Consider the following 12,942-nt stretch of genomic DNA (forward strand, 5'->3'; position numbering starts at 1 on the left):
CAACAGTGAGAGGCCCGCATACCGCAAAAAAAAAAAAACAAAACAAGAATGCTTGTTTCACTTCATCATCAGTAAGTTTCTTTGTTAAGAAAAACCTGCTGATTTGCTAACTGATTTTAAATTTTTATATTTTATATTAATTTACAGTTCACTGATTGCTAGTGAGGGTAAAAGGCTTATTTTGAATGGCTTATTGGTCATTGGAAAGGGTTCTATATGTAGAGCTATAACTGTTGCTATTTTGTTGTTTTGGAATATTTGTCTTTTGTTGATTTCAATAAACCTTTATATATTAGGGATATTATTTTTTAGCTATCGCATAGGTAGCAAATATTGAGTTTTAGAGAATTAAATAAGGAAACCAGTGAGTGCTGGGCAGAGACTGGCTAGCTACTCACAGAACCATTTTTCTTCTTCCCTAGGATGCACTAGACCACATTTCCCATCCTCCTTTGCAGTCGGGTGTGGCGGAGTGACTGAGTTCTAGCCAATGGAACGTGAGTAGGAGAAACGTGCACCACTTTTAGACCTGGCCCATGAAAACGTTCCATGTACCATATTCCCTTCTCCTTCCCCAACCACCAGCTGATTGCAGAGGACTGCACATGACAGAAGAAAACTGATCCCCAAGTGCTCATGTGGAAGTCCTCCTCCCTTTGTTAATCAGGACACCCATTCAAACTTCACTTGAGCAAACAATAAACTTTTTTGGAGCTAAGTTGCTAAGAACTGGAATTTTATCTCATAGCATCTTGTATTACCCCAACTATTGTCAAGAACCTTTAAAAAAAGCCCAGAATCTATTAATCTACTCCTAGAAATCTATTATAAAGAAATAGTCTAAAATATGAACAAAGATTTAAGCACAAAGATGTTTATCATACATTAGTTACAATTGCAGAATACTGAAAATAATGAAACTATCCAACAATAAGTAGTGTTTGTTAATAGTATTTTTTTTACTTTTAGTTGTATTTTATTTTTTTATGGACATATGTTTGACATATAATGATGTAAATTTAAGGTGTATAACATGTTAATTTGATGCATTTATATATTGTAATATAACCGCCATCGTAACGATAATTAGTACCTATATCACATTATGTAATTATCCTTTCTTTTTGGTAGGAATAATTAAGTTTTAGTCTCTTAGCAAGTTTGATTATTATAATACAATATTGTTGTCTATATTCACTGACCTGTGCATTACATCTCTAGGACTTTTTTACTGCTCATTGTAAGTCTGTACCCTTAAACATCACCTGTCCTGTGCCCCATCTCCATTAATATTATTTTTAATAGTTAATGTTTACTCAGCACTTACTACATATTTAACACCATGCTAATGTGCTTTACATGCATTATCTCATTCAATCCTCAACCTAGACCTTAGGCCCTATTATATCCCATTCTACAGATAATACAAATCAAAGCATCATGGGTTAAATAACCTTCCCGATCACACAGCTAGTCAATGTCAGGCCTCACACTCAGGTGTGAATCAAAACCCATATTGTTAACCACTATTATATGGTGCAGTCACATGAGGTAATGTCACTTTGGGGAAAATGCTTATGACATTTGAAGCCAAAGCTGCATCTATATTACGGTTTGACTATATTTAAAAATATACATAGAAAAAGCAGAAAGAAAATACATTAATATGCTAGCAGTAAAATTATCTCTGGGTTGAATGACTGTTATTCTTCCTCTCTCATAATATTTCTCCACATCAAAAAAAAAATGAAGTAATGTTTAGTGTGCTGTGGATAAAACTGGTATACTTATAAATGTAAATGAATAAAACCTTCTTGGAAAGCAACATGGGAATACGTATTGTGAAGATGTTCCTGCCCACTGACTAAGGAATTTATCCCAAGGATATCATTCAAAATAAACATGAAGAGGATCTTTGTGTATATGCTATATACTATGCTATGCTATACAAGCAAAGAAACTAGAAAGCATATAGATTTCCAACAATATGGGAATAAGCAAATTAGGATACTGAATAGATTAAAACATGTAAAAAATTTCTAAAACAATAGGGTTCTTATTTTAGGGCAGAAGGATTATAAGTGATCTTTTTTCCTTATTAAAATTTTTCTCAGACTTCTCTGGTGGTGCAGTGGTTAAGAATCCTCCTGCCAATGCAGGGGACACGGGTTCGAGCCCTGATCTGGGAGGATCCCACATGCCGCGGAGCAACTAAGCCCGTGCACCACAACTACTGAGCCCACGTGCCACAACTACTGAGCCTGCGCTCTAGAGCCCGCGAGCCACAACTACTGAACCCACGTGCCACAACTACTGAAGCCCGCACGCCTAGGGCCCGTTCTCCGCAACAAGAGAAGCCACTGCAATGAGAAGCCCGTGCACCGCAACGAAGAGTAGCCCCCGCTCGCCGCAACTAGAGAAAGCCCACATGCAGCAATGAAGACCCAATGCAGCCAAAAATAAATACATAAATACGTAAACAAATAAACTAAAAAATATTTTTTTCTCTACTGAAAATTTAAATAAATTTTTTCCATTAATAATTTATATCTCTAGGTTTTCTCAGTTTGTTGCAATAACCTTGCTATCAATAAGTTATTGTGGTTTCTCATATTCAATCCTATCTATAAGAATCTCAACATATTTCACCAAACAGTTCACTAGTTGATGATAATAGAAGTATTTTTCAATTTTCAGAGGAAATATTATAAAGGAAAACAAGGTATTAAATGCTTATTTCTTTCTGGCAGTAGTTAAATCAAATTGGTTAACAGAAGCCAGTGTAAGAAAACTGATTCTGGAAAAATTGAACTTTAATCAAATCTATGCTGTATGCCTGGTAATTTCTTCCCTCTCCTTAATTGGCTGCTTCAATTTCATTCATGTTTCCTGGAATTAAAAGTTTCCAGGGGCAGAGATTGATTTAAATTTTCACCAGTGCTCTTTCAAACAAGATACTAATGATTTCAATTTTACAGTGTTTGTTCTATCAAAAGCGAACCAGGACACAGGCCAAAAGTACCTCTTGGCTAAATGAGGAAATGAGGAGTAATAGAAAATGTGGATAGTTAACTCGGTCAGGACTTACTCCAGGTACAGAGGCGATCATCTGCTTGCTCAGGATCGTTGACTCAGCTAGTTTGGTTCCAGCATCTGCACAAATAAACTAATAAGAAATTGAAAGGATAATTATTTTTAAGAGCATTTGGACAGTAATAAGGAATTTGTAATTTTATTAACTTGGCTTAAATTCATTAGCGTCTACTTTGGTGACAAGCTGCCCTAGATATATGGGACTTGCTAGTCATGAGAGTTCATTCCTACCAGAAATTCAGAATCGTAGTACTGGGATTAACACACAGATTCTCACTTTAACCAGACAGTAGTTCAGTGGCACTGAAATGCCACATTCAGTCAAGGAAGAAAGGAAAGGTGTCACATTGCCAGATTTATTCTGAAGTCATGCTATTTATTCTTCAGCACTTTTTGACAGTTCCTGAATTTTCATAGATTTTCCGGACTTCTGTCATTATACCATACATTTTGACTGAAAACAGAAAAACAGTCAACTTCAGAGTGAGGACTGTACCTGTTTCTTCCCCTCCGAGGCCCCTCAGTATCTGGTCTTTCTCCTCCCACTTCATTCATGCCTATCCTCTGTGCTGATAATGACCCCCCCCCCCCCCGCTCCCTCTCTGTGTCCCCACAGGACTTTCCACACATTTCCATTGTAACAGTCATCACATCAGGTTGCAATGATCTACAAGTCTATTTCTCAACTGGCTACAAGATCTTCGAGACCACAGATCTGATGCAGCTCACTCCTGGCGCTAGCTTCATGCCTGACATCTCGGAGGGGCTCAGCAAGAGTTTGTGAAATGAGACGATTAATCAGGTATGACTCGAGATCACGGTGAGGATGGATTTGTCAGCTTACAACCTGATTTGCTTCATTACAGATTTTTACAGGTGTTTCCCACTTAATGCAATGCCCAACTATTTATTAATGGTTTTAGGGGAAAAGTCAAACATGAAGTCTGTAGAGTTTGCTAAGAGCAGCTAGTTCCTGCTTAGTTTCTCTTTCCTGGCCTCTGGCCCCAGTGACTTGAGGATCCAAAGCTGCTGCTACCCAGAGCTCAGAGGTTCTGAAAGAAGCTTTGACCCTGACAGCTCTTCCTTCTAATTCATTTCACTCTCATACTGGAAGAGCATGATAAATTTAGGTAGGTCAGCCAGGCAGGCATGGCCCCCGTCAAACTGAGGAGAAGCAGTACGGATCGGGGTAGCAGAAAAAGTCTCAAGGAGGACGAGGAACAAAACCCAGCATGTTGTCAGGTTAGCCAGAGATCGGAATCTAGGCGTTATTAACAGGCAGCATTGGCCAATAAGGTGAAGCTCTAACGTCAAAAGACTTTCTGAGGGTCAGGGGCCTGTAGACTTCTCATCTGGGGCCATGAGCTGGTTTTCAAGTGTGGGAGAGCTGGTCCTCCCTGAAAGGTATTTCGGGACAGGTAACTGAGCTGGAGCTGAGACGACAGCAAGCAGAGCTGTCCCTGAAAGCTGCATGGCAGGAGTGGACACAAATCTCCAGGCTCACATTCTATCCTCTCCATTTGCCTCGCAGACAGTTAGAGAAAGCTGAAGAATCTATTTGGCTATTAACTCTGAAGACCAGCTAGTAACATCTAGGGAACACCTAAAATTTTCTATTATTTTATTCAAGAATGCTTATGTCTGCTCTCCTAACTTGGACTTATTTCTAATAAGAAAAAGTAAATAAATGAGGATAAATAATAATAATGAAGCCTACAACCTTGGCAAACCTCTAAGTAAAAAAGGAAAATATTTGAGGGACTTCTCTGGTGGTCCAGTGGTTACGACTCCACACTTCCACTGAAGGGGGCACGCGTTTGATCCTTGGTGGGGGAACTAGGATCCCGCAAGCCGCACAGTGCGGCCAAAAATTTTTAAAAAAAAAGAAAAAAGTAAAATATTTCATAGAGATACATAGTGAAAAGAAGCAACACTCCCAACCTCCTGGCAGATGCTGCATGTTTTCCCAAAAAATGTATTTTCAAAAGCTATCAGAGTCTGCCATCTAAGACAAACGACTGATAATAAGTTCCAAAAGCCCCGTCAGGACTCCAACGTTTTAATTAATTTCTTTACAGCAAAACCAAGAGACTGCACAGCTAAGAGAGGCAAAAAGAAAAGAGAGAGATGTATCTAACTGTGGGTGAAGCAGGTAGGAGTCCTCTGCAGTATCCTATGTAAGGATGGTGTAAACCCTGACCCCTAAAGTATGCTTGCAAGCCTGGCTGTGCCCCTAAGGGCAAGAGAAAATGTGTGAAGAAGCAAAATTTCAAGTGCCTGTATCTCCCTCAGCAGAAGCGTTTCTCCCTCACCAAACTCAGGTTAGAGCTTCACCTTACTGAGTAGCATAACGTAAGCAGGTTGTTAGCCATGTGGTGTTAAGATTTGAGGCCAAATTCAAACGTCCGATCTGCGAGACCTAATAGATAACTTCAGAAGTCAGAATTAATTTTTTAAAAAATCACTCTAAAAGTTATGGAGGTGTCTCAGACAGTCTGATGTACTAAAAGGCATAAAAGTACATAAACCTCTAAAATCACCTACTATTTTTTATCAATGTCTTTTCCTCCAGTGTAATTTTACATAATATGTATGACTGAAACCCTAACAAACCTTTCTGTCTTCATTTTATATAGCTGCCAACTGAAAAACTCCATTATTATTTTATAGAGTTGTTCAAAATATAAAGATACAACAAAATCAGAGGGAAAAAGAATGATGGCTATAGAAGGAAGAATTCAGTACTTTTAGATAGAAATATGCCACTGAAATAGGCACTCCCACATGAATACAAAAGAAACGCAATACCCATTATGTGTCATTACTAAAATCATTATCAAAATGATACTCAAAATAGGATCACCACCTCTCATCCCAGAGAGTGATCAGATTATTACTAACGCAACAAATATTAATTACCCCACATCAATAGTATCTGGGAATTAAAAACAACAGCCGTAACTCTGCCGTTTCTTTGTCCTCCAGCCCACAACTAAACTATCTTTAAAAGAAAACCTTTCACCCACATGATTTCTCACAGCTTGAATATGCAGGTGTATCCCACACAGTGGGAGTGTTACATGCAAATTAGCAGAATGTCTACTCTTGACACATAATAGGAGCTGAGGAAATTCTTTTGGATTTGAGCCTATATAGATTTTATGGTAGCTTTCAATGAGTTATCACTCCATTATGAAAACTCTAATCCATCCTGAGAACAATAATAATAGCTTATTACACATGACATATCTACAGCATGACAGCAGAAGAGAAAATGTTATAAGTGAAAGCAAAAATGTCAACAGATCTGAATTAAAACAAGATAGGGCAACTGTCCAAAGTATAAAAGGGGAACTATACCCCGATGGTCAACAATAGTAGATTCTGAAGAATACATATATTTTTTCTATTTGGAAAATTCTTTCCTGTCTCCATGCCTCTTTTTCCTTTTTTAAAAAATCCACTTGAACATTTAAGGCCACCTGATTGTATATGTAAGTTAAAACAAATAACAGGAGTGATGGCTGAACGACCATAATACAGCAGACTGGGAGATACTCCACAGTGCCAGGCCTCCAGGAAGAAGTTCTAGAAATTGAAAACCAGATTGGTACCTGTCACCGCCTTGAAATGTTTAGAACCTGAATGACCCTGCATCCCTTGGGCAAGTGTTCCATTGTCTTTTAAAGGAACACTCTTACTGCCAGAGTATTTGGTAAACAACAAAAGTAGGGTTTACCCATGAAAAGAATTATAAACAGCCTCATATCTGTGAACTCATCTATCTACTAAGTTATTAATTAGAGAAGTACAATAGTAGAGGGAATGTCCTAGTGGTTCCCTGTGGGCTGAAAGAATGAATGGTAAATCCAAGGTCTGAGCAACTGACTCTCTTCTCGCCAGTGGGGCTAGTGTCACTCATGATGGATCACCAGGGGACTTTTGGTTTTTTTTACTTCTAAGCTTTAAGAAATTTATCTTTTTTAAAATTTTATACTGGAGTGTAGTTGATTAACAATGTTGTGTTAGTTTCAGGTGTACAGCAAAGTGATTCAGTTATACATATACATGTAGCTATTCTTTTTCAAATGCTTTTCCCATTTAGTTGGTTACATAATATTGAGTAGAGTTCCCTGTGCTATACAGTAGGTCCTTGTTGGTTATCCATTTTAAATACAGCAGTGTGTACATGTCAGTCCCAAACTCCCAATCTATCCCTCCCTCTCACCCTTCCCACCAGGGGACTTTTTCCTTCCAGTTGTTACTTTCTTTTCTTTTTCCAAGTTGCATTTTCAGTTAAACAGAGCCACCTCCAGTGTCCTGAGATGACGGTCATGATATCCAAGAAGGAAGTCGCTGTCTGCCCCAGACACATTGTTCATATTGTGAATCTGGTCTCCCAGGTACCAGGAACTGACACTGCCCACCAGTAAAGGGGAAAGCTTCTCTCTGACTCCATGCTAGATTCTCTGGTTTAAGAGAAACTACCAGAGAACAGGCTACCACTTCTGCTACCCGCCTGAACATTTGTCAAGGGCAAGAGAAAAAGGAACGGGGAAACACTGCAGAAAGATGCACCGCTTTCTGTAGTGAGACAAAAGATGCTTCTCCCTCATCCCATGAGTGGCCCTGTGGCAGACTTTTCTCCACGACTTAGCCAGGAAGCACAGCGGGGAAAAGGGAACTACTTTTGTTTTTTTTAAGGTATGCCTCACTTTTATTTCTCTCAGTAATTTTTTCATTACTGGTTTATTCTGAGTTTATAGAACAAGGATATGTTACTTCAAAATGGCATGGTGTTTAATATTTTTTGTTGGAGAAGGTCGAAGTGTTATTCACTAGGTTGTTCCTCATGGGCATGATCTCAAAATGTCCCCCCCCCAGATATCTCTTTGATCTAAATAATTTTACAATCTGATTTTTAAATTTAACTTAATGACTCAATGACAAATACATATTTGTTTTTAAAGATGAAAATGTTATACATTTGAAATGGCATGAGAGAACCCAAAATACACAGAAGAATTTACTTTTTTGTCTTCCTTCTTCCTAAAGCTAATTTGTGTTTATTTATTCACCTAGCTGTGATGCAATAACCACTGTTTTCATGGTCTCCCGAAGCACTGAGCAATTTAAACTGTCGGTGTTCTTTCACCGTCTTGTGACAAGTTCTTATTACAGCCAGCTAATGTACTTCAGAGAAAAACCCGCCCCCAGTTGCAGTCACAAAGCGGGGTGCTAGAACCCAAGAAGATCAGCCACACAGACCGGCTCTGCCAGGACTGAGGGCAATCAAGGGACCAGCCTCTGACGCCCGCAGGAAAGCACCCTCAGGGCCTGGAAACTGAGGTTGCTTTGAGGTGGCATGTCCCCAATCTAAACGCTATCAGAAGCAACTGACTTCCAGACACTGTCAACCTGCTGGCCTTACCTCTCTCGTGGGCTACTTCACTAAGCCTAGGTCACCTGCCCTCTCCTCCAAACCAGTGTTGATCTTATTAACCTCTATGGTCAGTTGCATCAAAGTTACTTGTACTCAAAAGTGGTGTTGCTGCTGCTGTGTGAAGAGGTAGGACTGGCCAATGGCAATCCACTGGAAGAGATTCAATCTGTCTCTTCTTAGGAACACAGATATTTCCCGGCTATGCTTTGCTTCTGTCTCCCTCTTGGGCTGTCCAGCATCTTGGTACAATGGGAGCCATTTCACTCTGACTATATCATGCCCAACATCCACTGCCATCACTTTCCAGCAGTCACTCCTCTCAGAAAGCATCACTGTGCCTGGGAAAGCTCTTTAAACATGACTTAAGACCATTCTTCACTGAAAGTATACCAACTTTTTATTAAATCTCAAGCCTTTGAGAAAAACTCCGTTCTGTTCCCAAGGATTACTAGTATAAGGCGGGGGAGGAAGCGGACCAGTTAGTGGATATTAAATGGTTAATGACAAGGGTATTCCTCCTCTTCTCCCAGGTAAACACCCAAACTTCTGCACACCCTTCAAAAACATACGATCCCTTTCCACACCACTTCCCTCCTCAGTACACACCTCTGCTACCGTACCCATCACACTGCGTCGGGAATTTTTGTTTCGATGTCAGCTACCCCTATCCGACAGGAGACTCCTGGGAGGAAGGGGCCATGACATTCATCTCTGTGTCCCCAGCACCTGGGCCAGGTCAGGGCTCATAACGGTTAATGAGCCTTCCTCCATTTCCCAGGCTGAGCTGGCCACTCCCTCCTCTACAGTAGTTTATATACCGTGCAGACTTTCAGTATACTGGTTAGCACGTTATAAGGGTAGGGCCTATGCCTTTATATCTCTATATCCTCAGAACCTAGCCGAAGATAGGTGGTCAGTAAATATTTGCAGTGGGAAATAATGCCAGATGATGGAAGACCTTGACAATTCGGGTACCACAAGGTCACCGGAGGTTTTCGATGCACAGAGTGATATGATAAAGAGCAGAGTTTTAGCAAAATTCCTCTAGGCAGCCATAGGCTATAAGACTGGATTGACGTGGGGAGAAATAAACGGTGCAAAACGCTAAGAGCTATTAACGGTAATCCGGGCAAGTGATGTGCGGGGCCTGACTAGGCTGTGCTCTATACTGATTAGACCCTGTGGTCGGGTGCTTACGCTACTTATGCCAGCTGTGTGATCGTGGGCAAGTCACTGAACCCCCCCGAGCCGCGGTCTCCTCATCTGTGGTACAGGACCAATTCCTCTCACGGTTGAAGGAGTGAGGGGGATATATAAAACCCCAGCATGCTGCCTGGCACTTAATAGGTGCTCCATTAATTTCCCCTTCTCCCTCATCTCTCCAAATGGCACCCAAGGTACCTAAGATTCAGGGAAACCGACAGCTTGATATCAAGCTCCATTTTCCTTCATTCATTTAAGCTCAACCTTGTAGGCCCAGACTCTGGGACTGGTCATAACGCTCAGCAGGGAGAACTGAAACAGCTGTGACACACTTCCTGGGTACTTTGCACAAACGCAGGCTGAATGATACCCTGATCCCAGCTGCAGCTCATGACCAAGTCTTTAAAACCAGGCTCAACCTTTGGGGTAAGAGGCAGGATCCCAGTTTACCTGATCCCTTGCTGACACCCCTGGCATGGCCAGCCTTTTTCTAAACCCATCCTCATGTCGTTATTCCTAAATTTATTCCATCTTTCTGCTAAAGCCTCCCTTTATTGCTTGAAGATGGTCAGCCTCTGGTGCTGAACTCCAACCCCAGGCAGAGTTTGGCCTGCACCCACCAGTCCTTTGTGACCCAGTTCAAACGCCACTTCCTTCATGAAGTCTTCCCTGATTTCACATCATATGAGGTAAGATGCCTCCTGCTCTTAACTCCCCCCTAGGACTTTATCTACATCTCTTTCTCACTCATGGCACTAACTGCAGCCTATCTTGTGTGATCAAAACCTGCACACTTGCCTAAGATGCTGAGCTTAGGATGCCAGGGATGGAGAGCTAGAGCCTCTCGTAAGCAGCCCTACAACCAAAAGCACTAATCTTTGCAAGTTCTCTAGAGCCTGCCTGGTATGTGTTCAAGCCCTGCCCCCTGCCTTAGGGCTCCTGTGGTGCTGGTTCTTTCACACCCACATCCCACCCTGGTTGGACTCAGTCCGTCCTGCCTTTTGATCATATCTGGCTGGGCCCACCCTCACTTTCACTTCTGCTTCACAGAGATTTGGCGACCCATCCATACTCATGCGACTCCGCGATCAGACCTCAGCCTCTGGGTCGCTCATTTTTGGCTTCGTTAGTCCTGCCTCAGCTCTGGTAGCCATTAATGGGCTGCCCCTCCAACCTACTGGACCATAAACTTCTCGCGGACACATTATCGTTTCATTCTTCTTTTTCGTTTTTCACAGAACTAGTTCCACAGTAGGAACAAAATAAATACTCCTTTTCCGGTCTTTTTTGGCCAGTGGAAGTGCCAAGTGCATAGTGATAGACAGATCATGGCTCACGTAAGATATTATTTCTTATCTCTGGACAGACATTTAATTTATGCATATGTCCCACACCTTCCTTAAATTTTCCAAACATAAGTGAATTTCATGAAAAGTGAAATGAGGCATAAGCCTACCTGGACAAGCAGAAGGAGGTTTGTATCCGGTAAAGGAGATTTGAGCTTCAGGGCCTGCAGGAGTTCTAGAACAACACTACGAGACAAATAGAATTTATCCCTCTCCTAAACGAAACAAGAGAGAAGAAGGTAAGCGATTTCTAAAACTTCAGTTAGAATAGATCTATGTCAAAAGAGCTTCCAAAAGATTCACAGATCAGAAATAAGAAACAGTATTTTAAAATGCATAATGAACTGTCCTTAAGAAATAAACCCAAGAAAAAAGAAAAAGGGCATTTTTGTGTTTGTAATGAGTTTAGTGAAGCACGGAGAACACATAAGTTAATGGATGAGAGAAAGACAGGCTACCTCTTAAAGACGGGAACCACGAGATTTGGTTCTTATTCACAGAGGAGAGGTTCCAAGAACTGCAGAAACTAAACAAATCTAAAAGGATGTTTTTCAATAGAAAATGATTTAGAGAAAAACATGTAACTGTTGAAAGGGTCTCATATCCTCTCAAAAGGAGCTTACTTTTAAAGTGGACTATTTCAAGCATACAGAAAAAGAGAGAGATGGAATGCGTCATCTACCTATTACCCATCTTTGTTAAATCATAGCATTTTGCTTTATTTAATACTTTTTATCAAAAATCAAACATCACAGAAATAGTTGAAGCTACCTATAGAGTGCTCTCTTTTCTTTCTCCCTTCCTTGAAATAGCCACTATTTTGAATCTGGTGCTTATTATTTCATGTACTACACTTTTACTACATATGTATACCTCCATTATAAGGCTTACTGTTATTTTTGCTTGTTTTTAACTTTCTATGTTATCATACAATGCAAATCTTTCTGCAACTTATAATTTTTTACTCCATTTTTTATATATATATATATATTTTGTGGTACGTGGGCCTCTCACTGTTGTGGCCTCTCCCGTTGCAGAGCACAGGCTCCAGACACGCAGGCTCAGCGGCCATGGCTCACGGGCCCAGCCGCTCCGCGGCATGTGGGATCTCCCGGACCGGGGCGCGAACCTGTGTCCCCTGCATCGGCAGGCGGACTCTCAACTACTGTGCCACCAGGGAAGCCCTCCGTTATATTTTTGAAGTGAGTCCCTGTTGATACATATAGTTCTCATTCTTTCAACTAAACAGTTTAATGATGTTTTATTGTATGAACATACTGAAATTCATTGATCTGTCCCTGTTAATGCAATGCTAGAATATTTTCAATTTTGTAAGCTTTATTTATTGTCAAATATAGCACACATGCAGAAAAGTACATAAAATATAAGTGAACAGATAAACAGATTAGCATAGATTGAACACTCATGTAATCAGCACCCAAGTCGGGTACACATCACCAGTACCTTAAAAGTCCCCTATGTGTCCTTTCTTGATCATAACCAACTTATTGGAGACCCTGTAGGTCTGTATCCACTGTCTTTTCTTTCTACTCATTCTCACTTGTGGTGTCTTGCCTCCTCATATGTCTGGTTATCTTTGCATGTTGCATCCTTTATTTTTAAAATATTTTTAGAAATAATTTGAGGCCTGAAATGTTATCTTCCTCCAAAGAGCTTTCTCTTCATTTTTTACCAGGTACTGGAGGCACTAGTGATCCAGGGTTACCTGAATACACATACAAACCTTGTAATATCTTATCTTGGGCCACCAAAGGTCTTGACAGGGATCTGTGTCCATGTGAGGACAACTTTACTTCTGGGTTATCTTTACTTAGTGGTCCCAGCCAAAAGGTGCAA

The 12,942-nt window shown here is 40.7% G+C and overlaps 1 protein-coding gene across 4 annotated transcripts in view; it reads right to left on the bottom strand.

The window, feature by feature from the left end:
- The window catches only part of UNC79 (unc-79 homolog, NALCN channel complex subunit), a gene marked incomplete at both ends in the record, with an annotated part of 200,721 nt that overhangs the window by 20,931 nt on the left and 166,848 nt on the right, over positions 1 to 12,942 (bottom strand). For all 4 annotated transcript variants that reach the window (XM_082681877.1, XM_082681876.1, XM_082681874.1 and 1 more), the window contains 2 exons: positions 3,089 to 3,166; positions 11,196 to 11,300. In XM_082681877.1, coding sequence (XP_082538003.1) covers positions 3,089 to 3,166; positions 11,196 to 11,300 — 183 coding nt within the window. The remainder of the gene's footprint in view (positions 1 to 3,088; positions 3,167 to 11,195; positions 11,301 to 12,942) is intronic.

The sequence above is a fragment of the Grampus griseus genome (genome assembly GCF_964374135.1).
Source record: "Grampus griseus genome assembly, chromosome: 2".
Classification (NCBI taxonomy): domain Eukaryota; kingdom Metazoa; phylum Chordata; class Mammalia; order Artiodactyla; family Delphinidae; genus Grampus; species Grampus griseus.